Genomic DNA, 18106 nt, shown 5'->3' with positions numbered 1-18106 from the left:
CAGAGGCTCTGTGGTTATATTTTAATAAAAATAAATCAAACATCACTGATCACTTATATGGCAACCAGATCTTCTTTTTTATGTTGGATTGCCTGCACTTGATTGTGGTGTCACTCTTTTAGGGGGTGGCCATTTTCAGTGACCCCCACCTCCATCCAGCTACTCCAGCTAATTCCAAGAATAAATCTGAATACCTCAACCACTTGATATCCATATTTAACTTTTTTTGGGCCTTCGCCTCCATTGGTGAAAGCCATCTGGGTGTCTTCCTTTCTAAGAGATCATTATATTTTATCCATACGTTGTACAGCGATTTCCTAATTACATGATTTTTGAAAGCATTATGGGCCTTTACTTTATCATACCATAGATATGCATGCCATCCAAACAAATTATCGAATCCCTCTAAATCTAAAACATCAGTGTCTTCTAGTTGTATCCATTCTTTAATCCAGCAAAAAGCAGCTGCCTCAAAATAGATTTTCAAATCTGGCAGGGAGAATCCCCCTCTTTCTTTAGAATCCCTAAGAAATTTATATTTAGTTCTGGGTTTTCCCCCCTGCCAGATAAATCTAGATAAAGCTTTCTGCCATTCTTTAAAGCATTTCACATTGTCTATGATTGGGAGGGCTTGAAACAAACAAAAAAACCCTTTGGCAATACATTCATCTTAACCACTGAAATCTGGTCCATTAATGACAGTTTTAAATTTGACCATATCTCTAGGTCTCTCTTAATTTCATTCCATAGTTTCTCATAGTTCTCTTTATATAAGTTCAAGTTTTTCCGAGACAGATTCACACCCAAATACTTGACTTTTTTCACAAAATCTGGGCCCGTCTTTTCTTGTAATAGTTTTATTTCATCATTATCCAGATTTTTCTCTAATACTTTGGTTTTACTCTTATTTAACTTAAATCCCGCTACCTGCCTGAATTCCTGTATCAACTACAGTGCTTTCACTGCACTGTAGTCTGGATCCTGTAATGTCAGTACTAAATTGTCAGCAAAGGCTTTTAATTTATATTGTTTGGATTCTACTTTAATACCTTTAATTTGTTCATCTTTTCTAATCATACTTAGCAAGACCTCTAGGACCGAAATAAACAGGAGAGGGGAAAGTGGGCACCATTGCCTGGTTCCCTTCTCAATTCTAATTTCCTCCGGTACCACATTATTTACAATAATTTTAGCTTTTTGTTCATGATAGATTGCATTGATACCATTTAAAAAGTCATGTCCCATCCCCAATCTGCTTCTCAATCTATGCAGTATGAATATGAACCAGGAACCATGTGCACAAGAAAACCTTCTCATGTTTACATGACTTAACATTCAGCCCTCCAGATGTTGCTGAAGCACAATTCTGTTCAGCTCCAGCAAGCATGGCCAAATACTGGGATGATGGGAGTGGTAGTTCACCAACATCTGGAGGGCCAAAGGTAATCTAGTATTTTTTAAAACAACAACAACAACATTTAAACCAAATTACTGTCAGATTTTATGATGTTATCCAGCGGGAGGTGGTGGAGCAAGTTGCTATCCTCCCCAGCCGCATCTTCAGCAGCTCCCTGAAGAACCATCATGGAGCCGCAGATGGAACAGAATTCAGACTCAATAATTAGGGGAAAATTTTACGCTGCAGCCATGAGCAAAGAAGCCTCAAAGACTCTCCTCCTCCTCACTTGCGCAATGTCATTTGGAGTCTGTGACTTGCATGAGGGAAGACCTGGAAAGAAAAATACTACTTAACGCCTTAAGGGAGCAAAAGTCTTTGAATCAACTAGCTATATGGAAACTGTTGGTCGGATAAATTTATTTCATTGCATATTGATTTTTCTGAGTACTCCATTTAGAGAACTAGTTTTAGTCCAAGGGGGGAATCTGGGTTCACATCATCATACAGCCACATATTTCACTAGGAATTGATCTACATTTGGTTTTTCTCCCACTTGGGTTTTGTTTCCTTGCTATGCATACGACACTGTTCACCCCCCTTGTGGTGATGTACTGCTATTCAAGGCCCTGTCAGTGATATTCAGCAACATGTTTTTGACACCATCAATATGTATTAGTGGCAGTGCTTTTTCCCACCTAAAAAACTGTTTAGGGGTGCTTTCATTTTCCTACTCATATTGAAATACTGCCCCTCAATGAGGCCAAACTTAGATTCACAAAATGTTTAGGAGTATGCGTACCCCTGCGCCCCCCGAGGAAAAAAGCACTGATTAGTAGTAGCATAAATAATTTGCTTCGGGTTGTTCTGTGATGCTTCCTCAGTGTTGCCACATAACTGCTGGGGCTATAGAATAACATATGTGGGAGAAACCCCTTACACCAAACATTTGTGGTATAGAATATTTCAACAGGAAGTTTGCAATGAATGGAAATGCAGCAGTGTGACTGCCCCCCAAATTCTGCAGGTGCAGTCTGTTAGGATATTTCCGTTCCACCTTAAAAGGGAGCAGGATGTTTGTGTCACAGCCTGCGTATTTCCTGTTCACAGGATGTTTCTGTTGTGTCTTTGCTTTCGTTTCTCTCTCTGTGCCTGAACACGCAAGCAGGCAGTCATGATTTTTCCTTTGTTCTGACCAACGCTGAATAAACTTCTAAATAATGCTCTCCCGCGTGCATCTTTCGCTGTGCGAATTCTGCTGATAGAGCGTGCATCAGCTCTGGAATGTGGCAAGCTATTTTCCGGAGCTCGTGTCGCTAATTGCTGATACTGTATCTATGGGAGATCGATGGATCGTTTGGAGGCGACGTGGGGGCCATGATGGGCCATATCTCCCTGGCAGTATCCCAACACAATCAACATGGTTTGGGCAACCCAGCCAGATGGGCAGGGTACATATAAAATTGTTGTTGTTGTTGGATTGTATGTGACCACCCCAAAAGCATCCTGAGCACAAAGAGCTATGAATGTGTGTTAAAAAGTACAGCTGCAGGGGCCCTTAATTTGACTTTCCAATCCAAGATCTTTTGGCTTAGCTGTCTGCCAGTTCTACACACACACACACACACACACACACACACCATACCAACACACTACTTTCTGTTTAATGCATTTTACGGCTGCTGATTGTCATTGTGTCATGTGAACCAGCCATTTGGTATTATTGCTACTTTGGTGGGGGTGACTTCCATCCTGCAGAACCAGTTTGACACTGTTTTCCCCACCTTCCTTCCCCTCCCATCTTTGGCCTTACAGTAGATCTGTAGGAAGGACATTTTATCCTCCATTTTATTCCCATCAACCCAACGGTCGTATTAATGGCAGTCTTTTTTATCTTTATCTTTTTGAAAAAGATATTAGTTCTCAATGCACACCTCCAAATGTAACTTCTAGGGATGAAGGAGAACGTACCTGTCAGAGCTGCCCAAGGTCCCAGCTCACAGAGGACCAACGCCGGTTCTTGTTATATACAAAAGTCTTTATTAAGGTTCAGTTTCCATTCCAAAGCCGCGGCGCACAGCTCTACGTCTCAACCCTAGACCGCTGAAGCTCCGTCTGAATCTCCTCCCCCCAGACACCAGTTCAAGACCCTAGCCTTGCTCCACCTCCTCCTTTGCTCCTTTCTCCTCTGGGTCCTTCTGCCCGCTGGGGTGTTGCCCTTTCTGGACTCTTCTGATGCTGATGCTGACGAGTCCCCAGATTCTTCCCCCTGCCTCCGGCGTGCTTTAGGACCTGGCTCCCAGTCCGCGCTCCCGGCTGTCCCGCGCGCCTGTGCATTTGAACTTGGCGCGCGCGCCCAGCCGGTAACCTTCCTCCTGACCGTTACACTGCTCCTTTCACTGCTTCCCCCTTCGGGGGGGCTAACTGGATCTGACTTCCCCTCTATTCCCTCACTCAGCGACAGGGGCGTGGTCAGCCCTGACTCATCTTCTCTTTCCCCTGGAGTGGAAACCGGTCCTGACACCTGGGACTCTTCCCCCCCGCTACGCTCTGGTGGGGAACCTGGTCCCGATCTCCAGCTGCTGCTTTGGGAGTCACCGCTGGTCCCTTGCTTCTGGTGCCTCCCTCCCGGGAACCCCCTTGCTCTGGCTATCGGTGCCCCCTTCTGGGAATCTTCCGAATCACTGGACAGGCTCATGGAATCTCTTGCCCCACTGTCATCCTCACCTACGCTGCCCTCGGATTGTTCCCCTTCGCTCTCCGCTTCCTCCTTCCCCTGTGCCTCCGCTCCTCAATCCCTGACAGTACCTAATAGGCACCAGCAGTTACCATTCAACCTTAAAATGAATGCCCCTGAACTCTTAAGGTGAATGTAGACATTACAATAAACATGATATTCAGGCTCTAAATATCACTTGCCAGGAACCGCAACTGGAGAGGGTGGTTGTTGTGCTCTCTTTGAGTTTATCCACTTTTAGCTTTCCTCCACGCTTTCCAGACATGGTCCATGCTTTAAATCTGCGCCTGAATGACCTTTCACTTTAAAGAGTTTTTTCTGTGGCGAATGCACTGGAGCAAAATGGGGGGGGGGGCACTAAAACATAAAGTTTTAAAACAAGGACATGTGCCTGGAAAGAACGGGGCAAGCCCATTGTACCTCAGGATATAAATTAGTGCATTAAGCATGGTGACAACAAATGTATAGTAAAAGGAAACCATCTTGCCTGGTCACAAGAACAGTTGGACCGGGGGCTGAAAGTAACTGAAAATGGCCGCCCCATAAAACAGCGACACCACAATTCAAGTGGGAGGCACAGGTGTTGAAGGCCTTTTGACTGCCCTCAGCTGAGTAAACCTAACACAGCATCATAGTGCAGCTATGAAAGTCCATAATGAGGCCTAGGGGTGCTACAAGGAATACCACACTGGAAGCAAAGAGCACCACCACATTCAGTGAGGTGTCAGAACAGGCCTATTTGACTGAGGCTGGCACCCAGGGCCAGCCCTATCATGGGGCAAACTAGATAACTGCCTGGGCCACAGATCTCAGAGGGGTGCAGTACAGACTGCAGTGTCCAGCCTGATTCATTGGCATATCCGGCAGTCAATTCAAAATTAAAAAGAAGCTCTGGTTAAGACAAAAAGTGCCACATAAGTGATCAGTGAGGTTTTATTTATTTTTTATTAAAATATAACCACACAGTCTCCGAACAGAGTTGGGAGACATTGGTCTTAAGTTTTCTTCATCAGTCTTCTTAGAGCTTTGTGTACCTCTTTGTTCCTCAGGGTATAGATTAGGGGATTGAGCATGGTGACAACAAATGTATAGAAAAGGGAAACCATCTTGCCCTGGTCGCGGGAGTAGTTGGACGGGGGCTGGACATAGCTGAAGGTGGCCGTCCCATAAAAGAGTGACACCACGATCAAGTGGGAAGCACAGGTGTTGAAGGCCTTCTGCCTGCTCTCTGCTGAGCGGATCCTCAACACAGCAACCACAATGTAGCAATAAGAGACCATGATGAGGCCTAGTGGTACTATAAGGAAGACGGCACTAGAAGCAACAAGCAAAGCCTCATTGAAGGAGGTGTCAACACAGGCCAATTCGATTAAGGCTGGCACCTCACAGAAAAAATTGTCAATTTGGTTCTCTCCACACCGCGGGAGCCGAAGAGTCATCACCGACTCCACCACTGAGGTGCTTAGCCCACTGATCCAGGCAAAAGCAGCCATTTTGTAGCATACAGAGTGGCTCATAATGGTAGTGTAGCGCAGCGGGTGGCAGACAGCAGCATAGCGGTCGCAGGCCATGACAGCCAAAAGAATACATTCTGTGGAGCCCAGAGCGAGAGAGATGTAGAGCTGGGCCACGCAGGCACCATAACTGATGGTCTTGCTTTTCCTCCAAAAGTTCACCAGCATCTGGGGACCAAGACTAGTAGTGAAGCAAAGATCAAGGAAGGAGAGGTTGCTGAGGAAGAAATACATAGGGGTGTGGGGATGGGGATCCAGCCGCGACACCACCATGATGGTTGTGTTGCCCAACAAGGTCATCGTGTAGCAGATCAGGACAAGACCAAAGAGCAATGTCTCCAAGTGTGGGCGGTCAGCCACTCCCAGTAAGATGAATTCTCCTTCATGGCTCCGATTATCTCCCCACATTGCTTCCCTTTACAGCATCTTGAAAAGAAAAAAAGATAAATAGCAAAATACCTACTCAAAATGGAGCTGGAATAAACTTCTGTCACAAGAGCAATAGTGGCATCTTGGTATGGCTGAGATCACCCATGTACCATTTATACAACGAGAAAACCTCCTAATTTTTACATGGCCTGATGCAGGCATAGGGTTCCTGCATGTAAGGGTTGGGATGCTTACTGAAAATGATAATGTTTTGTAGTGATCTAAAGAAGGCAAATTTAAAGTTGAGAATAATAAGTGCCAACTACCATATGCTCATATGTAAACCAGTGGTCAGCCACACTTTAATACTGTGTACTCTTCTGGTGGTCAAATGTAGACTTGTGGTTAAAAATACGTAAAGACAAAGAGTATACAATAAAATGATCCAGGGTTGGAGACCTCCCTTATAAGGGAAAATCTGTTTAGAGAAATTTAACAAAGGTTGAATAACCTAATTGTATCAGCTGCAAATGCAAGTAACAGAAACACAAAAGCTGCTTTTTTCTTGCTGCTTGTATATAAAAGAAAGATCAATTTAAGGAGGGAGGAGGAATCTGTGATAAAGATGCTTAATCTGTCCCCCAACTTCAGCTTAAAATATCCATCCCAGGCACTTTTCCCATACAGTGGTACCTCGGGTTACATACGCTTCAGGTTACATACGCTTCAGGTCACAGACTCCGCTAACCCAGAAATAGTACCTCGGGTTAAGAATTTTGCTTCAGGATGAGAACAGAAATCGTGCTCCCGCGGCAGTGGGAGGCCCCATTAGCTAAAGTGGTGCTTCAGGTTAAGAACAGTTTCAGGTTAAGAACGGACCTCCGGATTGATAACAACAACAACAACAAAACTTTTATTTGTATCCCGTCCTCCCCAGCCAAAACTGGGCTCAGGGCGGCTAATATCGAATACATAACATTAGTATAAAATCAAACAATAATTAAATTACCCACTAAAAACAAGTGTATTCAGTATTATATCTCCATTCTTCTCTTCATTTCACATCCATCCTATAATTCATGGTCCCTTTCTCAAGATGACACTCCTCACACTACCTCACTAGGGCATGTCATTTTAGGGGGTAAAACTTAATTTTTGCAAATTTATTCAGTGAGGAGTATTTCTGAGTGTGAGGAATTCAAATCTTTTGTGTGTGTGTGTGTGTGTGTGTGTGTGTGTGTGTGACTGGACAACATTTAGTTTGATGTCAAGGTTTGATGTAGAAGTACATAAACTACTTTTGGGAAACCAAATAATACTTAATTTTATCATATATATATAACTGCAAGTACTTGACAATCAATTTTCATAATATCCATGCAATCTTATACCCATTTTACTTACCAAGCAAAACTAAATTGTATTAATTTAACCAAAATATCTTTTGAATTCCCAAGACATATTAAAAGTTTTTTGTACCCCACATTTTTTTAATGTAAAAGTTGAAAAATTCAATATACTCTACTATCTCACCCCTGTCTCAGTGAGAAGTAAATTCATTATGTCTAGGTCAGTTTTACACAATGGATATTATTTTATTTGTTTAATATGTGTATAGTATTCTGTGTATAGCATTCTTTATTTAATATAACACTGCATTCTGAGATCTTCGGCTGGGGAAAATAAAAAACTTGTGGTTATCACAAGTTCGGCTAATTTTGCAAACCTTGTCAAAGTCCATGCATTCTCTTGTTCTGCTAGGGCTAGGCAGCTACTAATTTGCAACTCTTATCAGATTGTATGTGTCCTAGTTCTATCAGGCAGTCATCATCATCATCATCATCATCATCATCATCATTTATTTGTATGCCGCATTTCCATAGCTAAAACAATGCTGAAGGCGCCTTACAGCATGACAAGATTTACATAATTACCAACATAACAAAAGTCATAAACAATAAATAAAACATTAAAAAGGACACAACCAAACGGAAAACAATTTCCACACGAATCAAAAAATCTAAAACTAAGAATACAGCATGAGTAAGAATCACATATTTGGGGACTGGGACATTCGCAGGGAAACCAAAATGCTTGTTTACAAAGCTATTGTACTACCAACCTTACTGTATGCTTGCGAAACATAGACCACTTATAAACGCCACCTCCAACTCCTCAAAAGATTCCAATAACGGTGTCGCTGAAAAATTTTACACAACACTTCGGAAGACAAGCGAACTAATTTCAGTGTACTGGAAGAAGCAAAGATCACCAGTGTCGAAGCAATGATTCTTCAACTTCGTTGGACTGGTCATGTTGTGTGGATGCCTGTCTTCCAAAGCAACTACTCTATTCCAAACTTATAAATGGAAAGCATAATGCTGCTGGTCAACAAAAGAGGTTTAAAGACTCTCTCAAGGGAAATCTAAAAAAATGTAGCATAAACACGGACAACTGTGAAACACTGGCCTATGAGCACTCCAATTGAAGAAGAGCCTTTACCAAAGGTGTCATGGACTTTGAAGACACTCGAACTCAGAATGCAAGGGAGAAATGTGCTAAGAGGAAGGCACACTTGGCAAATCCACACCGTAATCAACTCCCGCCCGGGAACCAATGTCCCCACTGTGGAAGGACATGTGGATCCAGAACTGGCCTCCATTACAGACTCATTGTTAAAACCGTGTTTATGGAAGACAATCTAACTCGGCCATGAGTGATCGCCAAAGAGAAGAAGAGAAGAGATTTTTTTATCTATGTGATTTTAAATTGTGATTCTTATTAATGCTGTATTCTTAGTTTTAGATTTTATGATGCATGTGGAAATTGTTTCCCGTTTGATGGTGTCCTTTTTAATGTGTTTTATTTATTGTTTATGACTTTTGTTATGTTGGCAATTATGTAAATCTTGTCATGCTGTAAGCCGCCTTCAGCATTGTTTTAGCTATGGAAAGGCGGCATACAAATAAATGATGATGATGATGATGATGATGACTGCCTGATAGAACTAGGACACATACAATCTGATAAGAGTTGCTAATTAGTAACTGCCTAGTAGAACAAGAGGATGCATGGACTTTGACAAGGTTTGCAAAATTAGCCAAACTCGTGATAACCACAAATGGCTTTTGTTGTTGTTGTTGTTTAGTCATTTAGTCGTGTCCAACTCTTCGTGACCTCATGGACCAGAGCACGCCAGGCACTCCTGTCTTCCACTGCCTCCCGCAGTTTGGTCAAACTCATGTTCATAGCTTCACGAACACTGTCCAACCATCTCGTCCTCTGTCGTCTCCTTCTCCTTGTGCCCTCCATCTTTCCCAACATCAGGGTCTTTTCCAGGGACTCTTCTCTTCTCATGAGGTGGCCAAAGTATTGGAGCTCAGCTTCACGATCTGTCCTTCCAGTGAGCACTCAGGGCTGATTTCCTTCAGAATGGATAGGTTTGATCTTCTTGCAGTCCATGGGACTCTCAAGAGTCTCCTCCAGCACCATAATTCAAAAGCATCAATTCTTCGGCGATCAGCCTTCTTTATGGTCCAGCTCTCACTTCCATACATCACTACTGGGAAAACCATATACAGATAGGTATATACACATTTAGCAAAACTGGTGGTTAGAATGCTCGGAAAGTCATATAGCTTGTGGTTAGGACCCAGAAGCAAAGACCCTCTTACACCTAGGGCTAGAACCTTTGGTAAGCAAATTGTGATGTGCCGTTTTAGCGTTATCAGATATGAAACTAGCTTGTGCTCGCATTAAGAACAAATAAATGGTTAACACGTGTAAACAGGACAGCTTGTGGAAAGAAAATAGATACTGCTCACGTCAACAGATTTTTGTAAGGGGGCTTCTGACCATATCTGTGCAATGATTAACAAGGGGAAGTAGGATGGTTATATGTTAATAAGGCAGACGTGATAGGCTGTAAACTTTGCACGCCCCTTCCTGGTGGGCGCTTAGAGGGGGATAAGGATAAAATGCTTGTGGCTCCCTGAACAAGCTGTGCCTGCACTGGTCACCTATCTTGAAATGATGCTTTTCTTTCAATAATCCTTTTGGCTACTTCACCAGTTTTGTTCAGAATTCATTTTAAAGGGTCATGGGACATTGTCTTCAGAACCAGTGTTTTTTTTATCCCACAGTAGTCAGCGGCCTTTGGTCCCTATGCCCATAGTTTGATCTCCCCTCAAACTAAATCCAGTTCCCTAAATGTGACACCACATGAGGTCTCCTAACAGCTAATTGGAATACCCAGAAATATCCATATGCAATAAAATAAATTTCTCCTAACAACTTTGAAAATTTCTGCATAGCTAGTTAATTCAAAGACTTTTGCTCCCCAAGGAGTTAAGTAGTGTTCTCTTTTCCATCCCTGCCCTGGTGCAAGTCACAGCCTCCAGAGGACGCTGTCCAAGGGAAGAGGAGCCAGGTCCTTTGGGGCTTCTTTGCTCATGACTGAAGTGTAACATGTAGTTTTCCCTTAATTATCATGTCTGATTTCTGGCCCTTATGGGGCTTCATGGTGGTTCCTCAGAGAGCTGCTAAAGAAGGGAAGACAGAGCAATTTCCTCCACCTCTCCCATCCTCCTGAATAACATCATAAAATCATTTATCCTGTCCCCTGAAGGCCCCTTTTGAGATAGAGAGACTACTATGATCATGTAGATGTGCCGGTACCAACACATAATATGAGACACAATCCTGAGACAGAAGAGCCAAGGCACTGGACTGAAATTGGCAAGCCGCTCAGGGTAAGAGTTGCGGAGAGCCTTTCTCTTTTGCTACCACGATTTACATTGATCATTATGGAGATGCCACCAGATGTAAGAGAATCTGCATCTCTTTCTCTATCAATCTCCTCCTGTCTTTCCCCCCTTGACCCTCTCCCCTTCACAAACTCATACACATACTGGATGTTCTTACTCTCTGATTTTTCAAAAAGATTTCTTTTCAGTGTGGCTCAGTGTGTGCTTCTTTTTGCTTGGCTCATCCTCTCTGGGTGTCTCCCCCAGTCTCCATCTTCCCTTTTGCCCCCCTCTCTCTAGTCACATAGCAAGGGCCATAGCCCAGTGGTGGAGCATCTGCTTTGCATGCAGAAGGTTCCAGGTTCAAACTTTGACATCTCTTGAACAGGTTTGCAGAGAGCCGGGTCTGCAATCTTGACAGCTGCTGCCTGTCAGACTAGACCAGTGTCCTTCAAGCTTCAATCTCCAGAGCTGTTGGACTGCAACCCCCGTCATCCATCACCCTCAGGTGTCTGAGGGGTGATGGGAGTGGTAGTCCAACAAAACCCGGCAACTCAAGCATGGAGAATACTGTGTAATAACTGAGATAGCTGGACTAATGTTCTTATTGGCTATAAGGCAATTTCATGACTGCCCCAGGCTACCCCTGGTATTTTCTACACAATACCTTCTTGATGACCTGGAGTTGCATCCAGAGTGAGCTCTGTGAGAGTTTCCTTGGCCCAAGGTGGAGCCACTTGCTCTCTCAATACAGACTGTCATAGCAGACCAAGAGGCCAAGCTATGGACCACTCCATGGGATTGATTTTTGTTTTTGTTAATATTCTTCTTTGCAAATCTTATTTTATTTCCCCCAGCCAGAGATCTCAGAATACAGTGTGGGCTATACACATATTACATAAATAAAAGAATATCCAGTGTGTAAAACTGACCTAGTCATAATGAATTTACTTCTCACTGTGACAGGGGTGAGATAGGAGGGTATATTGCATTTTTCAACTTTTAAATTCCAAAAATGTGGGGTACAAAAGAGTTTTAATATGTCTTGGGAATTCAAAAGATATTTTGGTTAAATTAATACAATTTAGTTTTGCTTGATAAGTAAAATGGGTGTAAGATTGCATGGATATTATGAAAATTGATTGCCAAGTACTTGCAGTTATATATATTATATGATAAAATTAGTATTATTTGGTTATCCAAAAGTAGTTTATGTGCTTCTTCATCAAACGTCGACATCAAAAATATGTCGCAAAAAATAATAGCAGATTTGAATTCCTCACACTCGGAAATACACCTCACTGAATAAATTTGCAAAAATTAAGTTTCACCCCCTAAAATGACATGCCCTAGTGAGGTAGTGTGAGGAGTGTCATCTTGAGAAAGGGACCATAAATTATAGGATGGATGTGAAATGAAGAGAATAGAGATATAATATTGAATACACTTGTTTTTAGTGGGTAATTTAATTATTGTTTGATTTTATACTAATGTTATATATTTGATACTAGCCGCCCTGAGCCCAGTTTTGGCCGGGGAGTACGGGATACAAATAAAAGTTTATTTATTGTTGTTGTTATCATTTTTCAGTTCATGGGAAATGGCACTTTTCATGATATGCTGGTGAGCAATTTTCATGTCTTGTTTATCCTCCTAAAGTTTCTCTCCCTCAAAGTTTTGAGACATGTGCTTGGAAATGTATACAGTGGTACCTCAGGTTAAGTACGTAATTCGTTCTGGAGGTCCGTTCTTAACCTGAAACTGTTCTTAACCTGAGGCACCACTTTAACTAATGGGGCCTCCTGCTGCTGCTGCACCGTTGCTGCAAGATTTCTGTTCTCATCCTGAAGCAAAGTTCTTAACCCGAGGTAATATTTCTGGGTTAGTGGAGTCTGTAACCTGAAGCGTATGTAACCTGAAGCGTATGTAACCTGAGGTACCACTGTATGGAGAAAGTGCCTGGGATGGATATTTTAAGCTGAAGTTGGGGGACAGATTAAGCATCTTTATCACAGATTCCTCCTCCCTCCTTAAATTGATCCTTCTTTTATATAAAAGCAGCAACAAAAAAGCAGCTTTTGTGTTTCTGTTACTTGCATTTGCAGCTGATACAATTAGGTTATTCAACCTTTGTTAAATTTCTCTAAACAGATTTTCCCTTATAAGGGAAAGTTGCCAACCCTGGATCATTTTATGGTATACTCTTTGTCTTTATTTTTAACCACAAGTCTACATTTTTCTGAGATTTGACCACCAGAATAGTACAAAGTATTCAAAGTGTGGCTGACCACTGGTTTACATATGAGCATATGGTAGCTGGCACTTTAGTTCAATCTTATCATTCTAACCTTTAAATTTGCCTTCTTTAGATCACTACAAAACATTATCATTTTCAGTAAGCATCCCAACCCTTACATGCAGGAACCCTATGCCTGCATCAGGCCATGTAAAAATTAGAAGGTTTTCTCATTGTATACATGGTACATGGGTGATCTCAGCCATACCAAGATGCCACTATTGCTCTTGTGACAGCAGTTTATTCCAGCTCCATTTTGAGTAGGTATTTTGCTATTTATCTTTTTTTCTTTTCAAGATGTTGTACAGGGAAGCAATGTGGGGAGATAATCAGAGCCATGAAGGAGAATTCATCTTACTGGGAGTGGCTGACCGCCCACACTTGGAGATGTTGCTCTTTGGTCTTGTCCTGATCTGCTACACAATGACCTTGTTGGGCAACACAACCATCATGGTGGTGTCGCGGCTGGACCCCCATCTCCACACCCCTATGTATTTCTTCCTCAGCAACCTCTCCTTCCTTGATCTTTGCTTCACCACTAGTGTGGCCCCACAGATGCTGGTGAACTTTTGGAGGAAAAGCAAGACCATCAGTTATGGTGCCTGTGTGGCCCAGCTCTACATCTTCCTTTCTCTGGGCTCCACAGAATGTATTCTTTTGGCTGTCATGGCCTGCGACCGCTATGCTGCCGTCTGCCACCCGCTACGCTACACTACCATTATGAGCCACTCTGTATGCTTCAAAATGGCTGCCGTCGCCTGGATTAGTGGGCTAAGCACCTCAGTGGTGGAGTCGGTGATGACTCTTCGGCTCCCGCGGTGTGGAGAGAACCGAATTGACAATTTTTTCTGTGAGGTGCCAGCCTTAATCGAATTGGCCTGTGTTGACACCTCCTTCAACGAGGCTTTGCTTGTTGCTTCTAGTGCCGTCTTCCTTATAGTACCACTAGGCCTCATCATGGTCTCTTATTGCTACATTGTGGTTGCTGTGTTGAGGATCCGCTCAGCAGAGAGCAGGCAGAAGGCCTTCAACACCTGTGCTTCCCACTTGATCGTGGTGTCGCTCTTTTATGGGACGGCCACCTTCAGCTATGTCCAGCCCCCGTCCAACTACTCCCGCGATCAGGGCAAGATGGTTTCCCTTTTCTATACATTTGTTGTCACCATGCTCAATCCCTTAATCTATACGCTGAGGAACAAAGAGGTACACAAAGCTCTAAGAAGACTGATGAAGAAAACTTAAGACCAATGTCTCCCAACTCTGTTCGGAGACTGTGTGGTTATATTTTAATAAAAAATAAATAAAACCTCACTGATCACTTATGTGGCACTTTTTGTCTTAACCAGAGCTTCTTTTTAATTTTGAATTGACTGCTGGATATGCCAATGAATCAGGCTGGACAGTGCAGTCTGTACTGCACCCCTCTGAGATCTGTGGCCTAGGCAGTTATCTAGTTTGCCCCATGATAGGGCTGGCCCTGGGTGCCAGCCTCAGTCAAATTGACCTGTTCTGACACCTCACTGAATGAGGTGGAGCTCTTTGCTTCCAGTGTAGTATTCCTTGTAGCACCCCTAGGCCTCATTATGGACTTTCATAGCTACACTATGATGCTGTGTTAGGTTCACTCAGCTGAGGGTAGTCAACACCTGTGCCTCCCACTTGATTGTGGTCTCGCTGTTTTATGGGGCGGCCATTTTCAGTTCCCTTCAGCCCCCGGTCCAACTACTCTTGTGACCAGGCAAGATGGTTTCCTTTTTCTATACATTTGTTGTCACCATGCTTAATGCACTAATTTATATCCTGAGGTACAATGGGCTTGCCCCGTTCTTTCCAGGCACATGCCCTTGTTTTAAAACTTTATGTTTTAGTGCCCCCCCCCATTTTGCTCCAGTGCATTCACCACAGAAAAAACTCTTTAAAGCAAAAGGTCATTCAGGCGCAGATTTAAAGCATGGACCATGTCTGGAAAGCATGGAGGAAAGCTAAAAGTGGATAAGCCTAAAGAGAGCACAACAACCACCCTCTCCAGTTGCAGTTCCTGGCAACAGAGTTTGTATTGTCTTCAGAGTTCAGGTGCATTCATTTTAAGGTTGAATGGTAACTGCTGGTGCCTATTAGGTACGTTCTCATTAACATGGGAACAAAATCCAAGTTCTCCTTCATCCCTAGCAGCATTATTTATTGAGAAGTTACATTTGGAGGTGTGTATTGAGAACTAATATCCTTTTAAACAAAATATATGTCTAATTATTGTTGAAAATGATATGTTAGAAAAACTAATAAAATTTGATAGATAGATGATAGATAGATGATAGATAGATAGATTAGATAGACAGATATAGATAGATAGATAGATAGATAGATAGATAGATAGATGATAGATAGATAGATGATAGATGATAGATAGATAGATGATAGATGATAGATAGATAGATAGATAGATGATAGATAGATAGATGATAGATGATAGATGATAGATAGATAGATAGATGATAGATGATAGATAGATAGATGATAGATAGATAGATAGATGATAGATAGATAGATAGATGATAGATAGATAGATAGATAGATAGATAGATAGATAGATAGATAGATGATAGATAGATAGATAGATAGATAGATGATAGATAGATAGATAGATAGATAGATAGATAGATGATAGATAGATAGATAGATGATAGATAGATAGATAGATAGATGATAGATAGATAGATAGATAGATGGATGATAGATTAGATAGATAGATTAGATAGATAGATAGATAGATAGATAGATAGATAGATATAGATAGATAGATAGATAGATAGATAGATAGATAGATAGATAGATGATAGATAGATAGATGATAGATGATAGATAGATAGATAGATAGATAGATAGATAGATAGATGATAGATAGATAGATAGATGGATGATAGATTAGATAGATAGATTAGATAGATAGATAGATGATAGATAGATAGATGATAGATGATAGATGATAGATAGATAGATGATAGATAGATAGATAGATAGATAGATAGATAGATAGATAGATAGATAGATGATAGATGATAGATAGATAGATGATAGATGATAGATGATAGATAGATAGATAGATAGATGATAGATAGATAGATAGATAGATAGATAGATAGATAGATGATAGATAGATAGATAGATAGATAGATAGATAGATAGATAGATAGATAGATAGATAGATAGATAGATAGATAGATAGATAGATAGATGATAGATAGATAGATAGATAGATGATAGATAGATGATAGATAGATAGATAGATGATAGATAGATAGATAGATGGATGATAGATTAGATAGATAGATTAGATAGATAGATAGATAGATGATAGATGATAGATAGATAGATGATAGATAGATAGATGATAGATGATAGATAGATAGATAGATAGATAGATAGATAGATGATAGATGATAGATAGATAGATAGATAGATAGATAGATAGATAGATAGATAGATGATAGATAGATAGATAGATAGATAGATGATAGATAGATAGATAGATAGATAGATAGATAGATAGATAGATAGATAGAAGATAGATAGATAGATAGATAGATAGATAGATGATAGATAGATGATAGATAGATAGATGATAGATAGATAGATGATAGATAGATAGATAGATGATAGATAGATAGATAGATAGATAGATAGATAGATAGATAGATAGATAGATGATAGATAGATGATAGATAGATAGATGATAGATAGATAGATGATAGATAGATAGATGATAGATAGATGATAGATAGATGATAGATAGATAGATGATAGATAGATAAATGATAGATAGATGATAGATAGATAGATAGATAGATATAGATAAAAAGGACTGCCATTAATACGACTGTTGGGTTGATGGGAATAAAATGGAGGATAAAATGTCCTTCCTACAGATCTACTGTAAGGCCAAAGATGGGAGGGAAAGAAGGTGGGGAAAACAGTGTCAAACTGGTTCTGCAGGATGGAAGTCACCCCCACCAAAGTAGCAATAATACCAAATGGCTGGTTCACATGACACAATGACAATCAGCAGCTGTAAAATGCATTAAACAGAAAAGCAGTGTGTTGGTGTGGTGTGTGTGTGTGTGTAGAATTGGCAGACAGCTAAGCTGAAATATCTTGTATCAGAAAGTCAAATTAAGGGCCCCTGCAGCTGTCCTTTTAAACACACATTCATAGCTCTTTGTGCTAAGGATGCTTTTCGGGCGGTCACATACAATCCAACAACAACAACAATTTTGTATGTACCCTGCCCATCTGGCTGGGTTGCCCAAACCATACTGATTGCACCTGCAGAAATTTGGGGAGCAGTCACATTGCAAACTTCCTGTTGAAATATTCTATACCACAAATGTTTGGTGTAGGGGGTTTCTCCCACATTTGTTATGCTATAGCCCCAGCAGTTATATGGCAACACTGAGGAAGCATCACAGAACAACCCGAAGCAAATTCTTTATGCTATGACTAATCAGTGCTGTCAGGGTTTCTGGGAGAGAGGAGGAGATGACAGAGGAGACGGAGAGCGAGTGGGAGGAGGGGCAGAAGGATGAGGAAGAAGATGACGGAATTCTGAGGGAATCCACGAGTCTGAGCAGCGAGTCAGAGGATTCTCAAAAGGGGGTTACCTTAATCAAGCAAAAGGGAGGAGAAGGGAGAAGCGGAGAGGAGCCCAGTGGAAGACAGACGCAGCAAGAGGCGTCTCAGCCGGAACGGAGTAAAGGGGGTGGAGTCGTCAGCCTCTCGGAGGGAGCAGGATTAGGAGAGAACAGAGAAAGGGGGTTGGAGCAAGGTGTTCAGCCGGAAAGGGTGGAGAGCAGAACAAGGGGTGGTGTAGCGGTCGAAAGAAAGGTCAGCAGCAACGTACGCGCGCCAAGTTCAAACGTAGAGGCGCGCGGAAGTGGAGAGAGCTCAGGGGAGGAGCCCGGCCCTAAAGCCAGAAGGAGGGGGGAAGAGGCGGCAGAGGATTCAGCCTCAGGCGAGTCACGGAGAGAGGGAACCCAGGGGGGCAGGAAGACCCTG

At 41.9% G+C, this 18106-nt stretch overlaps 3 protein-coding genes across 4 annotated transcripts in view; 2 read left to right on the top strand and 1 right to left on the bottom strand.

Annotated features, from left to right (window-relative positions):
• Positions 1 to 18106, top strand: part of LOC309364859 (zinc finger protein RFP-like) — a 260032-nt gene that overhangs the window by 50780 nt on the left and 191146 nt on the right. The window lies entirely within an intron of this gene.
• LOC309365069 (olfactory receptor 2G3-like) lies at positions 5053 to 6140 on the bottom strand. The gene has a single exon (XM_081903202.1). It carries the CDS (start codon positions 6053 to 6055, stop codon positions 5129 to 5131), a length of 927 nt encoding a protein of 308 aa, XP_081759328.1. The 5' UTR covers positions 6056 to 6140; the 3' UTR covers positions 5053 to 5128.
• LOC309365034 (olfactory receptor 2C1-like) lies at positions 10386 to 14375 on the top strand. Of its 2 annotated transcripts, none has more exons than XM_081903138.1 (2): positions 10386 to 10767; positions 13355 to 14375. In XM_081903138.1, the coding sequence occupies exons 1-2, from the start codon at positions 10705 to 10707 to the stop codon at positions 14297 to 14299; spliced, it is 1008 nt and encodes a 335-aa protein (XP_081759264.1). In that variant the 5' UTR covers positions 10386 to 10704; the 3' UTR covers positions 14300 to 14375. The 2 variants fall into 2 exon arrangements, with proteins under 2 accessions (XP_081759264.1, XP_081759265.1); XM_081903139.1 differs by lacking the exon at positions 10386 to 10767 and adding an exon at positions 13054 to 13317.

The sequence above is a fragment of the Podarcis melisellensis genome (assembly GCF_964234715.1).
Source record: "Podarcis melisellensis genome assembly, chromosome: 2".
NCBI classification, from domain to species: Eukaryota; Metazoa; Chordata; class Lepidosauria; order Squamata; family Lacertidae; genus Podarcis; species Podarcis melisellensis.
Note: the sequence above shows the minus strand (reverse complement) of the source record. Positions and strands in the feature narration are given on the sequence as shown.

What these genes read in the sequence shown, in the direction of transcription:
- LOC309365034 (XM_081903138.1), top strand. Translation starts at nt 10,705, where the DNA reads ATGAGACACAATCCTGAGACAGAAGAGCCAAGGCACTGGACTGAAATT. An exon ending in AAATTGGCAAGCCGCTCAGG is followed by an intron (nt 10,768 to 13,354) that starts GTAAGAGTTGCG and finishes TTTCTTTTCAAG; the next exon opens with ATGTTGTACAGGGAAGCAAT.
- LOC309365069 (XM_081903202.1), bottom strand. Translation starts at nt 6,055, where the DNA reads ATGTGGGGAGATAATCGGAGCCATGAAGGAGAATTCATCTTACTGGGA.